The sequence below is a fragment of the Anthonomus grandis genome, chromosome 19, assembly GCF_022605725.1.
Source record: "Anthonomus grandis grandis chromosome 19, icAntGran1.3, whole genome shotgun sequence".
NCBI classification, from domain to species: domain Eukaryota; kingdom Metazoa; phylum Arthropoda; class Insecta; order Coleoptera; family Curculionidae; genus Anthonomus; species Anthonomus grandis.
The window spans coordinates 6,759,096-6,781,125 of NC_065564.1; the positions used below are offsets into that span (position 1 = coordinate 6,759,096).

Genomic DNA, 22,030 nt, shown 5'->3' on the forward strand with positions numbered 1-22,030 from the left:
TTTTTCAATATTTCTGGTTATATTGACTCTCATTTGATTCAATTTCCAGCAAAATCGGCTAACGAGTCTTCCGAATATAAAGCGGCAAACGAAGTCTAGGTGAAAATCTAGAATTTTTATCAAGATGGTGACGGTGACTTGTCACTCTTAGTCATAGTTCACCATTTTGTTCCCTACGATGCCTTTACTACCCTTTAAGGTTAGATTAGGCATTATTTTCTAACAAAATGGCGGCCAAGAAGTTGAATGGAGAGTGCTGATTCCCCTGGTTCATATTTGGCAATGATTCTCCGAATCTGTAGCTTCTCAAGGTTAGTTTAGCCATTGCTGGTTAACAAAATGGCCACCAAGAAGCTGACCTGCGTAAACAGTAGTGAGAGAGTGTCTAATCTCGTCTGCCATTTTAGCGATGAAAATAAATGAGCCTTTATTGAGTGACAAAATGGCGGACGAGAACCTTTGAGGGTTGGAGAGTCCTTCTTCGCTCATTTAGCTGGTAAAACAATGCAACCCATCAGTATCTTTTGCTCAGCGCAGACAGGGATACACTAAGAGCTCTTACTCTATTTGAACATGTACAATTTTGGATGATTTTAAGGTTAAAAGTTCATCATTTTAAGCAAAAAAAAAACGGTAAAATACAAAAAGCCTAATGGGTACTCACGGAAGCAAGTCCAGGACACTCGTATACGGTATAATTGCCCTCCTCGTCCTCCTCTTCATCCGTATCGGACTGGGATCCGTGGCCCTGGGTGTTTCTGAAAACAAACGAGTCCCGTTATTCCAAAGAATCACTCTGGAGACCCTCCCTCACCTCCCCATGGCGATAATCTGCTGCTTCTGGTGCTGGTAGTGGTACATCTGAGCCGACTGCGCGAGCTTCCTGTCTCCCGCCTCATCCCTGTTCTTCTTCTCGTAGTCCTTGTTGGGCCCCACTATCCCGTAGGACGGATAGTCCGTGTCCTCGGCGTTCTTCATGTGCTTCTGTAAGCTGAAAAGAATAAAAAACATCTTAGCTGGATCGTTTGGTTCTGCGTGAAACTTACGCGTCCCTAGTGACTTGCACCAGTCCGTTCTTCACGTTACTAATTAAGTCTTTTACATGTTGGTACATGCGTGTGGTAAATTTAATTCGGAAAAGCGCGGGTAATCGTCAGGGAACACTCCGGCAAACTGACCGGGAACGCGTCTCGGATCGGATTAAGGCTCGCCGAGTTTACATCCGGATGGTCCCGATTAGACGCTTATCAAAGCAGAACGGGGCTTTTTTGATCCCTTAGGGGCACCGCGATAAAAGGGCGCAAGCAAATGGCGAATTTCTGTAACTGCTTTTCGGTTCTCCGGATTTATTATTGTCGCCCGAGGGAGAGAGTGAAGGGGGAGGGAGGCGAGATAAGTTATATTGGCCCCTATAGGTTTCCAAAAGCGGTTTCTTTAAAGGTTATGAATACGGTCGTAGCCATTAAACTAATTGACCCATTAGTTTTTCCAGAAAGTTATTATGATGTGGGTTTACGAGTTCGCCTCCCTTAATCCCTTTTCTCAGTCGAATGCCGGCATTTTTCTCGTCTGACCTCGGCCGGAATGCGGGAATTATTAATGAATTCCTCAGGCTTCGGGACTCAATTTCGGAATCGCGCGGGATAAATGGGAGTACGAGTAGGAAAGCCACGCTCGCTATTATAATTTTTTTTTATTGCGTTTTCGGTGAATTATTTGGTGGGAGTCGACTAACTGGTGCCAAGGGTCAAGATGGAGACCGATTGGACGGCGCCATCTTGATTTTGTTAGGCTTTGACAGTCAATTAATTATACAGGTTATCCGACCAACTATTAGATCTGTCTTTTGTCAAAATCGGTGATTCATGAAAGATCAACAGTTCCAACTTAAGTGTTCAAGGTAACGGCTACGCACTGGCGGCCGGTAGGTAGCCGCCATTTTCACTTTTTTAAATTCTAATATTTTCTTAATAATTCTGAACATATAGACGATCATTTCATCAGTTTCCATAAAAATTTGCAAACGCGTCTTCTACGTATGAAGCGACAAACGAACTACTGGTGAAAATCGGAGGGTCCGGGTAAGTTGTCGGTAGATACGAAGCAGCTACCTTAAATTTATAGAAATAAAATATTTTACGAATAATTCGGAATAGCTGGAGAATAATTTGACCTAAGTTTCGTTAATATCGGCTTATGCATCTTCCTAATACAAAGCGGCAAACAAAGTCTTGGGAAACATCTGATGGTTCATTTAAGTTTTCGACTAATACGCAGCAGCTATGTAAACCTTTTGGAAGTTTATTATTTTATGAATAAATCAGAATAACTGGGGAATCATTTGACTTAAGTTTTGTTAATATCGGCTTATGCGTCTTCCTAATATAAAGCGGCAAACAAAGTAGTGGGAAAAATCTCATGGTCCACTTAAGTTTTCGATTAATACGCAGCAGCTATGTCAACTTTTTGGAAGTTTATTATTTTATGAATAGATCAGGATTACTGGGGCACCATTTGACATAAGTTTCGTTAATATCGGCTTATGCGTCTTCCTAATATAAAGCGGCAAACAAAGTCTTGGGAAAAATCTGATGGTCTGGTTAAGTTTTCGACTAATACGCAGCAGCTATGTAAACCTTTTGGAAGTTTAATTCTTTATTAATAAATCAGGATTACTGGGGAACCATTTGACATAAGTTTCGTTAATATCGGCTTATGCGTCTTCCTAATATGAAGCGGCAAACAAAGTCTTGGGAAAAATCTGATGGTCCGTTTAAGATTTCGATTAATACGCAGCAGCTATGTCAACCTTTAGGAAGTTTATTGTTTTATGAATAAATCAGGATTACTGGGGCACCATTTGACATAAGTTTCGTTAATATCGGCTTATGCGTCTTCCTAATATAAAGCGGCAAACAAAGTCTTGGGAAAAATCTGATGGTTCGCTTAGGTTTTCGACTAATACGCAGCAGCTATGTCAATCTTTTGGAAGTTTAATATTTTATGAATTAATTAGGATAACTGGGGAATCATTTGACCCAAGTTTCGTTAATATCGGCTAATGCGTCTTCCTAATATAAAGCGGCAAACAAAGTCTTGGTGAAAATCTGATGGTTCGCTTAGGTTTTCGACTAATACGCAGCAGCTTTGTCAACCTTTTGGAAGTTTATTGGTTTATGAATAAATCAGGATTACTAGGGCACCATTTGAACTAAGTTTCGTTAATATCGGCTTATGCGTCTTCCTAATATAAAGTGGCAAACAAAGTCTTGGTGAAAATCTGATGGTCTGGTTAAGTTTTCGACTAATACGCAGCAGCTATGCCAACCTTTTGGAAATTTATTAATTTATAAATTAATCGGGATAACTGGGGAATCATTTGACATCAGTTTCGTTAATATCGGCTTATGCGTCTTCCTAATATAAAGCGGCAAACAAAGTCTTGGGAAAAATCTGATGGTCCACTTAAGTTGTCGACTAATACGCAGCAGCTTTGCCCACCTTTTGGAAGTTTATTAATTTATGAATAAATTGGGATAACTGGGGAACCATTTGACTTAAGTTTCATTAATATCGGCTTATGCGTCTTCCTAATATAAAGCGGCAAACAAAGTCTTGGGAAAAATATGATGGTCCGGTTAAGTTTTCGACTAATACGCAGCAGCTATGTAAACCTTTTGGAAGTTTAATTCTTTAGTAATAAATCAGGATTACTGGGGCATCATTTGACATAAGTTTCGTTAATATCGGCTAATGCGTCTTCCTAATATAAAGCAGCAAACAAAGTCTTGGGAAAAATCTGATGGTTTGGTTAAGTTTTCGACTAATACGCAGCAGCTATGTCAACCTTTTGGAAGTTTAATTCTTTATTAATAAATCAGGATTACTGGGGCATCATTTGTCATAAGTTTCGTTAATATCGGCCCATGCGTCTTCCTAATATAAAGCGGCAAACAAAGTCTTGGGAAAAATCTGATGGTCCACTTAAGTTTTCGACTAATACGCAGCAGCTATGCCAACCTTTTGGAAGTTTATTATTTTATGAATAAATTAGGATTACTGGGGCATTATTTGGCATAAGTTTCGTTAATATTGGCTAATGCGTCTTCCTAATATGAAGCGGCAAACAAAGCCTTGTGAAAAATCTGATGGTCTGGTTATGTTTTCGACTAATACGCAGCAGCTATGTCAACCTTTTGGAAGTTTATTAATTTATGAATAAATTGAGATAACTGGGGAATCATTTGACCTAAGTTTCCTTAATATCGGCTAATGCGTCTTCCTAATATGAAGCGGCAAATGAAGTCTTGGGAAAAATCTGATGGTCCGGTTAAGTTTTCGACTAATACGCAGCAGCTATGCCAACCTTTTGGAAATTTATTATTTTATGAATCAATTAGGATTACTGGGGCATCATTTGACATAAGTTTCGTTAATATCGGTCTATGCGTTTTCGTAATATAAAGCGGCAAATGAAGTCTTGGTGAAAATCTGATGGTCCGGTTAAGTTTTCGACTAATACGCAGCAGCTATGCCAACCTTTTGGAAGTTTATTAATTTATGAATAAATCGGGATAACTGGGGAACCATTTGACCCAAGTTTCGTTAATATCCGCTTATGCGTCTTCCTAATATAAAGCGGCAAACAAAGTCATGGGAAACATCTGATGGTCCACTTAAGTTTTCGACTAATACGCAGCAGCTATGTCAACCTTTTGGAAGTTTATTATTTTATGAATAAATCAGGATTACTGGGGCACCATTTGACATAAGTCTCATTAATATCGGCTTATGTGTCTTCCTAATGTAAAGCGGCAAACAAAGTCTTGGGAAAAATCTGATGGTCCACTTAAGTTGTCGACTAATACGCAGCAGCTTTGCCCACCTTTTGGAAGTTTATTAATTTATGAATAAATTGGGATAACTGGGGAACCATTTGACTTAAGTTTCATTAATATCGGCTTATGCGTCTTCCTAATATAAAGCGGCAAACAAAGTCTTGGGAAAAATATGATGGTCCGGTTAAGTTTTCGACTAATACGCAGCAGCTATGTAAACCTTTTGGAAGTTTAATTCTTTAGTAATAAATCAGGATTACTGGGGCATCATTTGACATAAGTTTCGTTAATATCGGCTAATGCGTCTTCCTAATATAAAGCAGCAAACAAAGTCTTGGGAAAAATCTGATGGTTTGGTTAAGTTTTCGACTAATACGCAGCAGCTATGTCAACCTTTTGGAAGTTTAATTCTTTATTAATAAATCAGGATTACTGGGGCATCATTTGTCATAAGTTTCGTTAATATCGGCCCATGCGTCTTCCTAATATAAAGCGGCAAACAAAGTCTTGGGAAAAATCTGATGGTCCACTTAAGTTTTCGACTAATACGCAGCAGCTATGCCAACCTTTTGGAAGTTTATTATTTTATGAATAAATTAGGATTACTGGGGCATTATTTGGCATAAGTTTCGTTAATATTGGCTAATGCGTCTTCCTAATATGAAGCGGCAAACAAAGCCTTGTGAAAAATCTGATGGTCTGGTTATGTTTTCGACTAATACGCAGCAGCTATGTCAACCTTTTGGAAGTTTAATTCTTTATTAATAAATCAGGATTACTGGGGCATCATTTGTCATAAGTTTCGTTAATATCGGCCCATGCGTCTTCCTAATATAAAGCGGCAAACAAAGTCTTGGGAAAAATCTGATGGTCCACTTAAGTTTTCGACTAATACGCAGCAGCTATGCCAACCTTTTGGAAGTTTATTATTTTATGAATAAATTAGGATTACTGGGGCATTATTTGGCATAAGTTTCGTTAATATTGGCTAATGCGTCTTCCTAATATGAAGCGGCAAACAAAGCCTTGTGAAAAATCTGATGGTCTGGTTATGTTTTCGACTAATACGCAGCAGCTATGTCAACCTTTTGGAAGTTTATTAATTTATGAATAAATTGAGATAACTGGGGAATCATTTGACCTAAGTTTCCTTAATATCGGCTAATGCGTCTTCCTAATATGAAGCGGCAAATGAAGTCTTGGGAAAAATCTGATGGTCCGGTTAAGTTTTCGACTAATACGCAGCAGCTATGCCAACCTTTTGGAAATTTATTATTTTATGAATCAATTAGGATTACTGGGGCATCATTTGACATAAGTTTCGTTAATATCGGTCTATGCGTTTTCGTAATATAAAGCGGCAAATGAAGTCTTGGTGAAAATCTGATGGTCCGGTTAAGTTTTCGACTAATACGCAGCAGCTATGCCAACCTTTTGGAAGTTTATTAATTTATGAATAAATCGGGATAACTGGGGAACCATTTGACCCAAGTTTCGTTAATATCCGCTTATGCGTCTTCCTAATATAAAGCGGCAAACAAAGTCATGGGAAACATCTGATGGTCCACTTAAGTTTTCGACTAATACGCAGCAGCTATGTCAACCTTTTGGAAGTTTAATATTTTATGAATTAATTAGGATAAATGGGGAACCATTTGACATAAGTTTCGTTAATATCGGCTTATGCGTCTTCCTAATATAAGGCGGCAAACAAAGTCTTGGGAAAAATCTGATGGTCCGGTTAAGTTTTCGACTAATACGCAGCAGCTATGCCAACCTTTTGGAAGTTTATTAATTTATGAATAAGTCGGGATAACTGGGGAACCATTTGACCCAAGTTTCGTTAATATCGGCTTATGCGTCTTCCTAATATAAAGCGGCAAACAAAGTCTTGGGAAAAATTTGATGGTCTACTTAAGTTTTCGACTAATACGCAGTAGCTATGTAAACCTTTTGGAAGTTTAATTCTTTATTAATGAATCAGGATTACTGTGGCATCATTGGTCATAAGTTTTGTTAATATCGGCTTATGCGTTTTCCTAATATAAAGCGGCAAACAAAGCCTTGTGAAAAATCTGATGGTCTGGTTATGTTTTCGACTAATACGCAGCAGCTATGTCAACCTTTTGGAAGTTTAATATTTTATGAATTAATTAGGATAAATGGGGAACCATTTGACATAAGTTTCGTTAATATCGGCTTATGCGTCTTCCTAATATAAAGCGGCAAACAAAATCTTGGGAAAAATCTGATGGTCTACTTAAGTTTTCGACTAATACGCAGTAGCTATGTAAACCTTTTGAAAGTTTAATTCTTTATTAATAAATCAGGATTACTGTGGCATCATTGGTCATAAGTTTTGTTAATATCGGCTTATGCGTTTTCCTAATATAAAGCGGCAAACAAAATCTTGGGAAAAATCTGATGGTCTACTTAAGTTTTCGACTAATACGCAGTAGCTATGTAAACCTTTTGAAAGTTTAATTCTTTATTAATAAATCAGGATTACTGTGGCATCATTGGTCATAAGTTTTGTTAATATCGGCTTATGCGTCTTCCTAATACAAAGCGGCAAACAAAGTCATGGGAAACATCTGATGGTCCACTTAAGTTTTCGACTAATACGCAGCAGCTATGTCAACCTTTTGGAAGTTTAATATTTTATGAATTAATTAGGATATATGGGGAACCATTTGACATAAGTTTCGTTAATATCGGCTTATGCGTCTTCCTAATATAAAGCGGCAAACGAAGTCTTGGTGAAAATCTGATGGTCTGGTTAAGTTTTCGACTAATACGCAGCAGCTATGTAAACCTTTTGGAAGTTTAATTCTTTATTAATGAATCAGGATTACTGGGGCATCATTTGACATAAGTTTCGTTAATATCGACTTATGCATCTTCCTAATATATAGCGGCAAATAAAACCTTGGGAAAAATCTGATGGTCCACTTAAGTTTTCGATTAATACGCGGCTGCTATGTCAAGCTTTAGGAAGTTTATTATTTTATGAATAAATCGGGATAATTGAACAACCATTTGATCTAAGTTTCCTTAATATCGGCTTATGCGTCTTCCTAATATAAAGCGGCAAACAAAATCTTGGTGAAAATCTGATGGTCCGGTTAAGTTTTCGACTAATACGCAGCAGCTATGTAAACCTTTTGAAAGTTTATTATTTTATGAATCAATCAGGATAACTGAGGAATCATTTGACCTAAGTTTCGTTAATATCGGCTTATGCGTCTTCCTAATATAAAGCGGCAAACGAAGTCTTGGTGAAAATCTGATCGTCCGGTTAAGTTTTTGACTAATACGCAGCAGCTATGTCAACCTTTTGGAAGTTTATTATTTTATGAATAAATCAGGATTACTGGGGAACCATTTGACATAAGTTTCGTTAATATCGGCTTATGCGTCTTCCTAATATAAAGCGGCAAACAAAGTCTTAAGAAAAATCTGATGGTCCGGTTAAGTTTTCGACTAATACGCAGCAGCTATGTCAACCTTTTGGAAGTTTATTAATTCATGAATAAATTGGGATAACTGGGGAATTATTTGACCTAAGTTTCCTTAATATCGGCTAATGCGTCTTCCTAATATGAAGCGGCAAACAAAGTCTTGGGAAAAATCTGATGGTCCACTTAAGTTTTCGATTAATACGCAGCAGCTATGTCAACCTTTAGGAAGTTTATTAATTTATGAATAAATTGGGATAACTGGGGAACCATTTGACTTAAGTTTCGTTAATATCGGCCTATGCGTCTTCCTAATATGAAGCGGCCAACAAAGTCTTGGGAAAAATCTGATGGTTCCGTTAAGTTTTCGACTAATACGCAGCAGCTTTGTTAATCTTTTGAAAGTTTAATATTTTATAAATAAATCAGGATTACTGGGGCACCATTTGACATAAGTTTCGTTAATATCGGCTTATGCGTCTTCTTAATATAAAGCGGCAAACAAAGTCTTGGGAAAAATATGATGGTCCACTTAAGTTTTCGACTAATACACAGCAGCTTTGTCAACCTTTTGGAAGTTTATTATTTTATGAATAAATCAGGATTACTGGGGCACCATTTGACATAAGTCTCATTAATATCGGCTTATGTGTCTTCATAATATAAAGCGGCAAACAAAGTCTTGGGAAAAATCTGATGGTCTGGTTAAGTTTTCGACTAATACGCAGCAGCTATGTCAACCTTTTGGAAGTTTATTAATTTATAAATAAATTGGGATAACTGGGGAACCATTTGACTTAAGTTGAGCTAATATCGGCTTATGCGTCTTCCTAATATAAGGCGGCAAACAAAGTCTTGGGAAAAATTTGATGGTCCACTTAAGTTTTCGACTAATACGCAGCAGCTATGTCAACCTTTTGGAAGTTTAATTCTTTATTAATGAATCAGGATTACTGGGGCATCATTTGACATAAGTTTCGTTAATATCGACTTATGCATCTTCCTAATATATAGCGGCAAATAAAACCTTGGGAAAAATTTGATGGTCCGCTTAAGTTTTCGATTAATACGCAGCAGCTATGTCAACCTTTTGGAAGTTTATTATTTTATAAATAAATCAGGATTACTGGGGCACCATTTGACATAAGTTTCATTAATATCGGCTTATGCGTCTTCCTAATATAAAGCGGCAAACAAAGTCTTGGGAAAAATCTGATGGTCCGGTTAAGCTTTCGACTAATACGCAGCAGCTATACCAACCTTTTGAAAATTTAATATTTTATGAACCAATCAGAATAACTGGGGAATCATTGGACATAAGTTTCGTTAATATCGGCTTATGCGTCTTCCTAATATAAGGCGGCAAACAAAGTCTTGGGAAAAATCTGATGGTCCGGTTAAGTTTTCGACTAATACGCAGTAGCTATGTCAACCTTTTGGAAGTTTATTAATTTATGAATAAATTGGGATAACTGGGGAATCATTTGACCCAAGTTTTGTTAATATCGACTTATGCGTCTTTCTAATATAAAGCGGCAAACAAAGTCTTGAGAAAAATCTGATGGTCCGCTTAGGTTTTCGACTAATACGCAGCAGGTATGCAAACCTTTTGAAAGTTTATTAATTTATAAATTAATCGGAATAACTGGGGAATCATTTGACATCAGTTTCGTTAATATCGGCTTATGCGTCTTCCTAATATAAAGCGGCAAACAAAACCTTGGGAAAAATCTGATGGTCCACTTAAGTTTTCGATTAATACGCGGCTGCTATGTCAAGCTTTAGGAAGTTTATTAATTTATGAATAAATCGGGATATCTGGGGAACCATTTGACCCAAGTTTCGTTAATATTGGCTTATCCGTCTTCTTAATATAAAGCGGCAAACAAAGTCTTGGGAAAAATCTGATGGTCCACTTAAGTTTCCGACTAATACGCAGCAGCTATGCCAACCTTTTGGAAGTTTATTAATTTATGAATAAATCAGGATTACTGGGGAACCATTTGATATAAGTTTCGTTAATATCAGCTTATGCATCTTCCTAATATAAAGCGGCAAACAAAGTCTTGGGAAAAATCTGATGGTTCGGTTAAATTTTCGGCTAATACGCAGCAGCTTTGTCAACCTTTTGGAAATTTAATATTTTATATTAAATTTTATTTTATTTAAATTGGGTAGTTTGTTGGACCTGCACGGAGACCTTTTTGTTTTTCTTCTTGGCTAGCACCTCCATAGTCATCAAACTACCAAGACTACAGGATACTCCCCTCAATAATTGGGAGTGTGCAGGCCTAGCCTGCATCCTTTACGCGGTAACCCTGTTGAAACTAAATTCTGTAGATCTAGCCTGGACGTCGATAAACTCCCCGGCAATAACACTTGGGATTGTTGGACTAGAGTCACACCTTTCTTCCGCTATTCTTGGGTGTGCCTCTGCTTACTATCTGCCGCCCTCGGCCTGCTGTTCTTCTTTCTTTGTGTTCGTCTTTTCCTGCGTGTCTTCTTCTCTTCTTTAGCCCAATCCAAGGTGTGTAGGCAACGTGCCGAGGGATGAATGGCCGTGGGGCAAAACACGGTCGCAGACGTTCCCTCTGGAATACCGGGCGACCTTCCAGAGTATCCAGCCTTGCCCAGGTAAACGGCTCTGCCTGGGTGGACCGCTATTCCGTTATACTCGTGGGACCATCAAAAAACCAAAGAAACTCTTTCTCCCCTTCGTTCCCCCTCCACTATGGCGATCTGATACATCTGATACATCAGAGCCCACCTTTTCTCCAGCTCCTGTTGCGGGCCCTTCCTCTGATGGGCCCACACATTCTCCCACCCCCGAGGGCTCTGTCTCAGCAGGGAACTCGGTAATCCCCGACGTCAACATTGACGATCTAGCTGGAGCTCTCAACAGGGTACAGCTGAAAAGAAAGAACCTCTGCGGTTCTGAGAAAAGAAGGAGAAGGAAGGCTAGGGCTGCAGAAGAGGCCAAGGGCTCCCTGGGCTCGGCTTCCACTAAGGAGGGACCAGGCACCAAAAGGCTCAGGACACCCGGGTCTACGCCTACCGAGCGCGCTGGCGGGGCTAAGAGATCGCGGACCGCTGAGTCCCGGCCTCAAGTCAGCTATATGCGCGATCGGTCGGCAGCGCCAAGCTGCAGCTGGCGAACAGCTGCTACAATTCGTGGACTCGGTGACTGAGGTCATACTGCGGACTTCGTCCGGCAGTGAGGCACAGTCACTGCAATTACATCCACCGCGGCTGATCAGGAACCACATTCTGTTAACGGCCGCGAACTAGGAAAGTCTGGAGTGGCTCCGTCGGGCACTCCCAAGTCTTTCCCCTTGGGAGGGGGTCACGCAGACAACAGTGGATCCCTCCACGCTTCGCTTACGCCGGGCCATCTTAAGGATCCCGGGTATTAGACATAAGTCTGACAAGGACACCCTGAGGCTTCTGGAGCTTCAAAATCCTGGCCTCCCAGTGGAGAGTGTGGGAGCGCAAGGAAGAAGCTAAGAACCTCAGGCTGGTGGTGGGGGTGGATGAGGGATCGGCCAAAACGATACATGTACGGAGAAAGCGAAAATTCGTGCTCAACTGGACAGAGTCCAGAGTCCGTCTTGCATGTCTCAGCCTAACGGGTTCCATGCCAACTAGAGCGCTTGAGACTCTGCTGAGCCTTCCGCATCTGGACTTCGTTGTGCAATTCGAGGCAATGAGGACTGTGTACAGGCTATACGTCCTCGGCCAACTACGTGCTGGCGATGTCCTCTCCTTCTGATGGGCAGTGACTGCATGGCTCCAGTGACTGTGGACTGCGAGGGATTCGTGACGCACATTGCAGGTAAAGAGGAGTGGCAGCATTCCAACAGACCTGCATTGCTAAATAGGGGGACCATCTGGTACACAGATGGCTCCAGAATGAATAACAGAGCTGGATCAGGGCTTATTGGTGGGATCCCACATACCAGTAGGGCATACTCGCTGGGGGAGCACGCCACTGTCTGCCAGGCCGAAGTATTCGCTGTATTAAAATGCGGACAGAAAATCATAAGCTGCGGACACCGCAATACAGTCGTATCAATATGCTCGGACAGCAGAGCTGCCATTAAGGCTATCACGGCCGCAAAGGTAAGCTCCAAGCTTGTACTAGAGTGCATAAAAGTCCTGAAAAAACTGGTACAGGTTGGATGCAGGGTCCAGCTCGTCTGGATACCTGGCCATGCAGGTAATGAGGAAGCGGACTCTCTTGCCAGACTGGGATCCGCCTCTAAGTAACCAAAGGGTGGGTAGTTTCCGAACATTCTCAATAAAAATAAGTTCCAGCAAGATGGCGATCTAATACGCAACTCCCATTTTGATTCTTTCAGATAAATAAGAAGTTATTTCAGCATATGCTTATGTAGCTGCTTCCCCTTCCACTCACTCAACATTGGAACCGTTTGATGAGTAATAAAAAACAAAATGGCGAAGGAACTAAAGCTGGCATAGCCGGAAGCCACACATGTGTGAAAATTTGACATGATTCACTTGTCAAACTGTGTTTTTAAAGATTAGATCTCTCTCGTGGGATTAATATATCGTTGCGCGCCACTGCTAACTGAACCACTCGATTAACGCGTAAACAATTTGAGATTTTCGAGTGTTTGTACGTTCATTAACAAAGCAACACATTAAATCACATTTAATCGCCAACTGCTGAGTGTGACGGTGTCAGTGACTCGCGTGTTGTTCGGTTAAAATGGCGAAATTCAATCCTAACGGTAAGTGACTGGGTTTACATCGAGGCGCCATCTCTGAACGGCTGTGGCATTCAACTGACCCATTGATCAAGTGAGCCAATCGGGCTTTATGTTACTGATTTTCTAACTGTTTTTGCGCATGTGCAAGGCGGCAAAACTTTAAAGAACTTAGCGTTTACTCTTATTTATCACTGGGGTAAACGTACTTAAGTAATTGACTGATAATGACGTGTTGCGATTAAGTTTGAGTGTCCGGAGACAGTGGCGGCCCGCTTTTTTCCGAGGGAAACATCGCAAAAATCATACTTGAAACATTTTATTGTCAATAAGTCGGGTCATGCAACATCGAATATAATTATATATAATCAGAGTCCAGAGATATGTTTGAGATACATAAGTACATACAATAAATACAACAATGTCCATAAATAGTGTATAATAATAAATAGACTTTCGAATTGCTTATATATTTTGAACTAACTAGTATTTACATCTCGCATCCTCCCACGGCATGGAAAAAGACCTTGATATGACGCCAATAAAAATATATTTAATTTTTTTTTTTAATTAATTAATTTAATCAGTTTTCTCGGTTTTAATCGCTGATGCATCCATCGAGCCTCTGCAGTTGCGGCGTCCTGTTCGCCCATCTGAAACAAAACAATGAAGAAGGTCATCGATGGATGCATCAACAAGTTAAAACAGGCATGCGCACAGTCGCCGCGTTGCGCGTCTCGCTCCCGCTGTAGGAAACCGGCAACTGCGCCTGCGAACATGCCTACAAAATACACACAAAATGGTGAAGGTACAGTCAAGACTAATGATGTCACGGCGGCCATTTTATTTACATATGCAATGACCGATGGCTCTTGTGACGTCATTACTCCTGACGTTCAAAGGCACTTGACAATTATCGTCAGCACTAAGCTCAAGTCTGTCTGATTAAGTCTTTCTTAATTTGCAATCACAGTTGACGTATATTTCATATTCGCTGTTATTTGTGACCACATACAAAATATACACTAAATGGTGAAGGTTTGTACATGAATAATGACATCACGGCGGCCATTTTGTTTTTGGTACAATTGACAGCTGTCTCATGTAACGTAATTACGCCAATCGTTAATAGACAATCCGAGTAACGGGACTATTTGGTGAAAAAGGGCGATAAAAGGGATTTAGAAAAAGACTCTCAGCGCTATTTGTGTCCCTAGAGGTCAAACTCACTGAAGCTATTTTGATAAGTAAACAGGTGACAGTGCTCAAGAAAGTCGAACGATCAGGGGTCACCAGAGTCTCTCTTCATTTCCAATAGGAATAGGCTGAAATTGTTTGACATTTGTGACATAACAATGACAATAGGCTCAGATTTCTGGTAAAAGTGGACTCAAATTAAAGCGGTGACATCACGGAGGCCATTTTGTTTTTACTACTACTGACAGCTGTGTCTCATGACGTCATTATGCCTGGCGTTAATAAACAATCCGAGTCACATGACTGTTTGGTGACCAAGGCTTATAGGGACATAGTCTCAGCGTCATTTATGACCTTAGCAATCAAATACCGAGGTTATTTTGATGAATAACATTGTGAGAGGTTATTATAATCTATCTTGATTTTCAACACTAGTAGGCTGGGTTTGTTTGACATGTGTGACATTATGGCAACGACAGTAGGTCGAGATTTCTTGTGAAAGTGGAATGAAAATTAGGGCGACGACGTCACGGCGACCATTTTGGTTCTAGACGCAACGACAGATAGGTCCTATTACGTCATTTGTCCTGCGGCTTATTGATTATGTTATCCGAGTCACGTGACAGTTTGGTAAACCAGAATTTCGTCAAATGGTAAAAAAAATGAATTTTCTATCGATACGTCAATAATTGCTGTCAATTGAAGTTAATGACAGTTGACAATAAGCTTAAGACTTTTGTAATCGAGGTCGACATTCCTTATTTTCCAATCCAAGTAGGCTGCTAAATTTTGACGTTTGTGACGTACTTGAAGTGCAGAAAACATGTTTGCTGCCAATACTCACTGTCATTGATGATTCACAATCTTAGTATGTCACAATATTTTGACGTTTGTGAGTTTTATTTTAATGGTGCAGGTTCGGCTGGTAGTAATGACGTCACGACGACCATTTTGTTTTTGCTACAAGTGGCAGCTGTGACATGTTATTCAAGTCACGTGACGGTTAATAATTGCGTCAAATTTCCGAAAAAATTGATTTTTTATCGATATGTCAATGGATATTAATGACAGTTACCAATTAGCTTGAGATTCTTCCCATCAGAGGTCGACACCTTCCTTATTTTCTAATTCGAGTAGGCCACGATATTTTGACGTTTGTGACGTTATTGACGTGCACAAAACAGATGTGCATGTTTGCTGTCAGTATTCAATGTCATTGATGTTTTATAATCCCAGTAGGCCAAGATTTCTTGACGTTTATTTAAACTAAGTTAAAAGAAGCTGTCGCCAGCAAATTATTCTGATGACGTCACGGCGGCCATATTGCTTTTACAAGAAGTTAGAGGTATCCTAAGAGATCCTAACGGTCAAATAGCAAATCTTCCTTGCCACAGCTGTTGAGAGAATAATAGTAAAAGGTTGGATCCACAAATTCCCTCGTATATCATCATCAGAATCACAATTTCAGAGCACCAACACTTACGTTACAACCCCTTAAGGGACGAATGGATCCTAGTGTCGCCCCACCGAGCCCTACGTCCCTGGAGTGGCCAAACGGAGACCCCACAGGTGGAGAAGACCCCACGCTTCGACCCCAGGAACCCCTTATGCCCTGGGGTGGAGCGGGCAAGCGGAATCGTCACTCCTCACTACGAGTCCACTTACGTGTTCACCAACGACTTCCCTGCTCTACTGGAGGAAGGACCGGAACCGGAAGTGAGTGACGATCCCTTGTTTCAGACCAGGAGCGCTAGAGGGACTTGTCGGGTGATGTGTTACCACCCCTATTCGGATGTGTACCTCACAAGGTAGGGTATCATCTCCTGGGAGGGTGAAACAGGGGTAATTATCCTCTGTTGTTTTCAGCCTGAGCACCAAAGAGGTGGTGGATATCATCAACGAGTGGGTGAAACAAACCGCTGAACTAGGAAAGAAGTACTTATGGGTGCAACTGTTTGAGAACCGCGGTCAGCTGATGGGCTGCTCCAACCCCCACCCCCACTGCCAGGTCTGGGCCTCCAGTTTCCTGCCGAACGAGGCTAAGATCAAAGACGAGAACTTGCTGCGCTACTTTGAGAAGCACGGCAGACCCTTACTGCAGGACTACGTGCATAAAGAACTAGCGAAAAACGAACGGATCGTAACGGAGAACGAGGACTGGGTCATCCTCGTCCCTTACTGGGCCGTGTGGCCCTTCGAAACCATGGTACTGCCCAAAAAACCCTTACAACGGTTCACGGACACCAGCGCCCCCCAGCGGGAGAGTTTGGCGAGGATCTTGCAGATAATCGTTGCCAAATACGACAATTTGTTCAAGTGCAACTTCCCGTACTCGATGGGGTGGCATGGGGCCCCCACTGGGCCCAAATTGGAGGAGGACATGCCCCATTGGACATTCCACGGGATCTACTTGCCTCCGCTGCTCAGGTCAGCCACGGTGAGGAAGTTTATGGTCGGTTACGAGCTGTTAGCACAGGCCCAGAGGGACTTGACACCCGAGAAGGCCGCAGAGATGTTAAGGGAGCAATGCAATCAGAGATTTTCGTAAAATGTGTCGTTTTTAGTTTAATATATCACTAATAGATGGGAGTTGTCTCTTAAACTCTGCGAATTACGTCACACTGTGTCGTCGACCTGTCAGTTGTGATTTGTGTATGCGCAAGTGTTGATCCCCAAACATCAACTTGAGCAATTGACAGATGACAGTCAGTAAATTTGAAGTTTGACATATGTCATTTTCTGAAGATCTTGCAAATAAAATCATGGATTAGGGAATGTAAGCGAGGTGTTACTTGTAGATATTTATGATGTGCATCCCTCTAATTGTCGTCAGTTGTCAGTAAACGTGATGTTTGTTGCACCAGCTGTCAATTGTCAGTAAGTATGACGTTATTCCAGTCTGCCTTGAGTCAACACGTTCTTATTGACGTTCCTCTATCAGATGTCAGTTTTGACGTTTGTTATCTGTGCAACTACACGGTTTCTTTACGTTTCATTACTAGTTGTCAGTTGTCACTAATTTTAACTAATAACTGTCAAGTAGTGATCAATGTAATATTCACCATACAAATTAAAATCTTCTCCTGTACGTGGATTTTGTCAACTGTCAGTTTTGACTGCTTGTTGTCTGCACAACTTAATATATACATGCTATACTTTCACTATTTTTGTTTCTAGTCCTAAATATAAATTTCTATAACATTTGTGAATTGTCAGTAAGTTTGACGTTTGTTATCTGTCTCTGCATTTTAATGGAGTTCCTTACTTGCTGCAAAACTCTATGTCATGCTGTCACTTAAGTTTCTTTACGCCTTATTACCAGCTGTCAAAGTTTGACTGACAACTGACAGGTAGTGATCAATGTGTTACTCGCTATACGAATTAAAGTCTTCTTACTACTTTTGTACGTGATTTTTGCTAACGTCATCTGTCAGTTGTCAGGCTTGACGTTTGTCGTCTGTGCATCTACACAGTTTCTTTACGTTACATAACCAGCTGTCAGTTGTCAATTTGACTGTCACCTTATACCTAGCGATTAATGTGTTACTAGCCATACAAATTAAAATCTTCTCGTGTACGTGGTTTTTGTTAACATTATCTGTCAGTTTTGACGTTTGTTTTCTAAACAACTTAAGATTTACATGATAGAGTTTCACTCCTTTAGCAGCTGTCAGTTGTCATTATGTATGACAGTTCCACCCCCCTCCTGAATTTTTTTACGAATTCGTCCTGTCATTTGTCAGTAAACGTGATGTTTACCGTGTGTATGTGCAAGTTGCAATCTATGTATAATGGTGTTATTAGTGTTTCTTCTAGACCTGAATATATATTTATTGATTGTCATCTCTATAAAATCTATGAATTGTCGTGAATTGGTAAGTTTGACGTTTATTATCTGTCTCTGCGTTTTATTGGAGTTATCTGCTTGTTCACAACTCTATGTCACGGTTTCACTCAAGTTTCTTTATATCTTATTATCAGTTGTCAAACTGACGATCAATCTGTTGACTGTTACTCTCCTGTACGTAGTTTTGTTGCGTCCTTTGTCAGTTGTCAGGTTGACGTTGGTTATCTGTGGAACTACACAGTTCCTTTACGTCCTATTACCAGCTAATGACAACTTTGACTGAACTGATAGCTAGCGATCATTGTATATCACCCGCTAAACAAGTTAAAATCCTTTTCTGCACCACTTTTTGCTAATATCACTTGTCAGTTGCCAGTTTTGACGTTTGATCTACATACTATACCTTTGCCAGCTGTCAGTTGTCACTAAGTGTGACTGACATCCGTTCCACCAGCCTTTCTGAGTAGTCACCACATCGCCTTGTCATTTGTCAGTCAGTGTGTTTCCGGTCTGTTTTTGCGCAAGTCACCACTAATTTTCCCTTAATTTGAATTTTCTTATGATGCAAATGGGGTTAACTTACTTGTACCATCCGATCCCGACGGCCATCAGCCCCACAGTGGCGGCAGCGCTAATTCCAGCGACGATAGCGATAATGTAGACCCCAGCGCTGTCTTCCTCTTGGTCGGGCTTGACTGGTACTACTTGCACCTCCCGGTTGCTGCAAGAATCTTAATTAGTAAACTTATTTCTTAATAGAGGGCATTTCTTACTCCATTTGGTCAGTGGGGCTCTCCTTCTGGAAGTCTTTGCTGGCTTTTGCTTTGGATATGTAGGCGCTGTTCAGGATATACGGGTGCACCGGGTCCTCAATCTTTGCAGTGGAAGTTTTCTCTTCTAAAACCGTTTCAGTTTCATTAAGGGAGTTACAGGGAGCTTAAGGAGGGTACGTACCAGTTTTATCGGCATCCCGGTAAAACCTGGGGTCGTCCGGTTTCACCCCAAACTCGCTCAGGTCCTGGACTACGGGAACTTCATCGAACTTCACGATTTCCGGGAACTCCTCGCCCTCCTTGAACTTGTACTCATCACGGTCGTGCGCCTCATGCTTACCACCGAACCCTCCGATGTCGTCTATCTTGTAATTCTCGTGAATGTCCACGGGGGCGATCCGGGGGAACAGCAGCTGATGAAACTTCGGCTTGTGACTTTCTACTACGACTTCTTTCTGAGAGGTTTCTGGCTCATCCGGCTGCTGCTCCTCTTCCTCCAAAGTTCCCAGGAAGGTCTAAGATATTATTCATTAAGTCAATGGAGCATGGGAAGGGGAAAGTTACTTACGTCTCCAAAAGTGGGTGTCTCCACGGGGGCTATCCGAGGAAAAAACGGCCGAGGAAAGGGCAGACGGTGTCGCTCCTCCTCCTCCTCCTCCTCCGCTTCCTCGTCGACGAAATACGGATCCGTGTTCAAGTAGGCCTTAAAACACATACCGGGATTTATTAAGCACTTGTCTCTAATATGATTACTAACCGTATCGTCGTTGCTGAACCTCGGTTCTTCCTCGTTTTTGTCCGGGTACATCCTGGCCTCCTCGAGATTGTCCTGCTCGAACGGTTTGTAGCGTCTGTACTGGCTCAGGTGGTCCCCACGCTCCGAGTTGTCCTTCATCTGCCTTAAACCCTCGTCCATACGGTCGAACACCATCTCCCGGAAGTTCTGCGAGTGTCTGGCAAAAGATTTGCCTGTTAAATGGCGGTAAACTTCAAATTAAATAAGGCGCGCGCATTAGACGTGCCTTCTAGATTTTTTAGTACAATATTAGGCCAGTAATTTTAAAATTTAAAGCGGCAACTATGCAGTTTTATGCTTCGGGTTTGAACCAAATAAACATTTCGCCACCCCTGACTATAATTCTTCCTGTTAAGATCGATCTGTTAGTCAAAATAACCCTTATTAGTTGGTTCTGCGCATGAGTTACTCTCATAAATGTCATGTCATGTATGCATGACATCGCCTTAACAGCTGTCATTTGTCAGTAAGGGTGACGTTTGTTTCTGTTTTTTTCGTTGACATCGATCGACCAGTGAGGTTGACGTTAGTGGTTCTAACTACGATGCCTAAATTTCAAATAAATATTGACATATGTCAATTGTCACTTGATTTCATTCAATTTTCTGCTCTGAGAGCTGTCATTGGTCGGTACGAAAGACATTTGTTTGTGTGTTTTCTGTCCTGATTAAATACTACCTTGTTCCTCCCTCCGTCGGTAAGTTTAATGTTAGTGGTTCTATCTGCCTAAGTTACGACCGACATATTGATCTCTTAAATGTCAAACAGAGATTGTCGTATGTCGGTTGTTTAGTGTCATTTTATTTCATTCAGTTTCCTGCTGTGATAGCTGTCATTTGTTAGTAAGTATGACATTTGTTTGTGTATTTACAGTTCCTTCTTGACATTCGTCCATTAGTTGTCAATAAGCTTGACGTTTGTGTTTGTGGACCCACGTATTGATCCCTTAAATAAAACGGAGATTAACATTCGTCAATTGTGTAGTGTCACTTGATTCAGTTTCCTGCTGTGACTGCTGTCATTTGTCAGTAAGTATGACTTTTCTATATTTATTTCCTGTCCTAAATATACACTTCTTTGTCGACATCCTTCTGTCTGTTATGAATATGTTTAACGTTTGCTGTTCTGTCTTCCTAAGTTACGACAGTCAAACAGATATTGTCATATCTCAATTGTCTATTGTCACTTGCTATCATTCAATTAGCAGCTGTCATTTGTCAGTAAGTATGATGTTTGTTTGTGTTTCCCGTCCTGATTAAACACTTCCTTCTTGATAACCTTCTGTCAGTTGTCAGTGAGCTTGACGTTTGTAATTCTGTCTGCCCTATTTCTAGTGTCACTTGATTTCAGTGTGTTTCCTGCTCTGTGCTGAACCGCGCAACTTCCTGTGAGCATCACCTAGATTCTTCGATATAAATGGCGGTAAGTTTAAATTGAACGTGCACGACTCTCACTGTGCGCATACTTACTAGATTTCTTACTAATACCTGTGAACTGTTTTTTGTCCTTCAAGGTTCCCGCCCCAATTAATTCGGTAATAAGTGGATTTTTCCGCTCGATTTACTCTTTAAATTGCTTCTAGTCACGTTAAAGTTTAGTAAAGGACGTGAAGGGCGCGCGTGGGCGACGATTTATGCAAATGCTGGAGGTTTTGCAGTTGTTTCTTCGAATTGCGACCTCCGCAAAGGGGGCATTAAAGAACATTGTTTTCCTACTAAGGAGACCCTTAAAAAGGAACTTGGAAAACAGTAATTGGATTAGCTCGAACTCCGCTGCATTTTCCTTAACTTTTTAATACATTTTCCGAGTTAGAACAAATAAACTTCAATCGAGAGGAAAGTTTCATTACGCCCACGTCGAAAAAAGACTGTTTTCACTTTACAACTCGTTCCAGAACAATCGATTTACTAGAGGCACCCTCTAGTGGCACAAAATATATGACCTGCAACACAACTGTCCCTGAACACAATCCTGCGCGTATCTTGTTGCGCACACGTCGAATTAAAATTCCATTAAAGTTAGGATGCACATAGTCGCCATTTTATTTTTTTTTATTCGAAAATAACTACTAGTACCTGAAAATATCTCTAATTTAATCTCCACATTGTGAAGAAGGATTCTACCAGACTCCCCCAGGGGTTGAGAGCTGTAGCACCTCGAATAATCGCTGTTTTTTACTCTTAAGACCATTTCAGGTGCTCTAGTGACTTTTCGGCAGTGTCTGAAGGGCCGTAGTGCTTGGAATAATCTCTAATTTACTCTCCAAACTAAGGATAAAGGTCCTGGCAGAGGTAGACTTTACATTCAAAAGCTTAAGCCAAGAAATATAAGGTACGTTCGATCTCGATCTGTAGACTCTCTATTCACACACTACAACTTTGGAAAAAAATTCTA

The 22,030-nt window shown here is 40.8% G+C and overlaps 2 protein-coding genes across 3 annotated transcripts in view; one reads left to right on the forward strand and one right to left on the reverse strand.

Annotated features, from left to right (window-relative positions):
• Positions 1-22,030, reverse strand: part of LOC126747375 (protein cab-1) — a 28,960-nt gene that overhangs the window by 2,586 nt on the left and 4,344 nt on the right. Inside the window, exons 3-9 of one of the 2 annotated variants that reach the window (XM_050455952.1) lie at positions 19,598-19,793; positions 19,409-19,543; positions 19,022-19,355; positions 18,841-18,964; positions 18,651-18,788; positions 815-991; positions 665-758 (exon numbers count right to left, since the gene is read on the reverse strand). In XM_050455952.1, coding sequence (XP_050311909.1) covers positions 665-758; positions 815-991; positions 18,651-18,788; positions 18,841-18,964; positions 19,022-19,355; positions 19,409-19,543; positions 19,598-19,793 — 1,198 coding nt within the window. Of the gene's footprint in view, positions 1-664; positions 759-814; positions 992-13,326; positions 13,677-18,650; positions 18,789-18,840; positions 18,965-19,021; positions 19,356-19,408; positions 19,544-19,597; positions 19,794-22,030 lie in introns of those variants that run through there. The other variant, XM_050455953.1, reaches the window with a different exon arrangement.
• Positions 12,888-16,809, forward strand: LOC126747376 (probable galactose-1-phosphate uridylyltransferase). The gene is made up of 3 exons (XM_050455954.1): positions 12,888-13,047; positions 15,689-16,028; positions 16,087-16,809. The coding sequence occupies exons 1-3, from the start codon at positions 13,026-13,028 to the stop codon at positions 16,766-16,768; spliced, it is 1,044 nt and encodes a 347-aa protein (XP_050311911.1). The 5' UTR covers positions 12,888-13,025; the 3' UTR covers positions 16,769-16,809.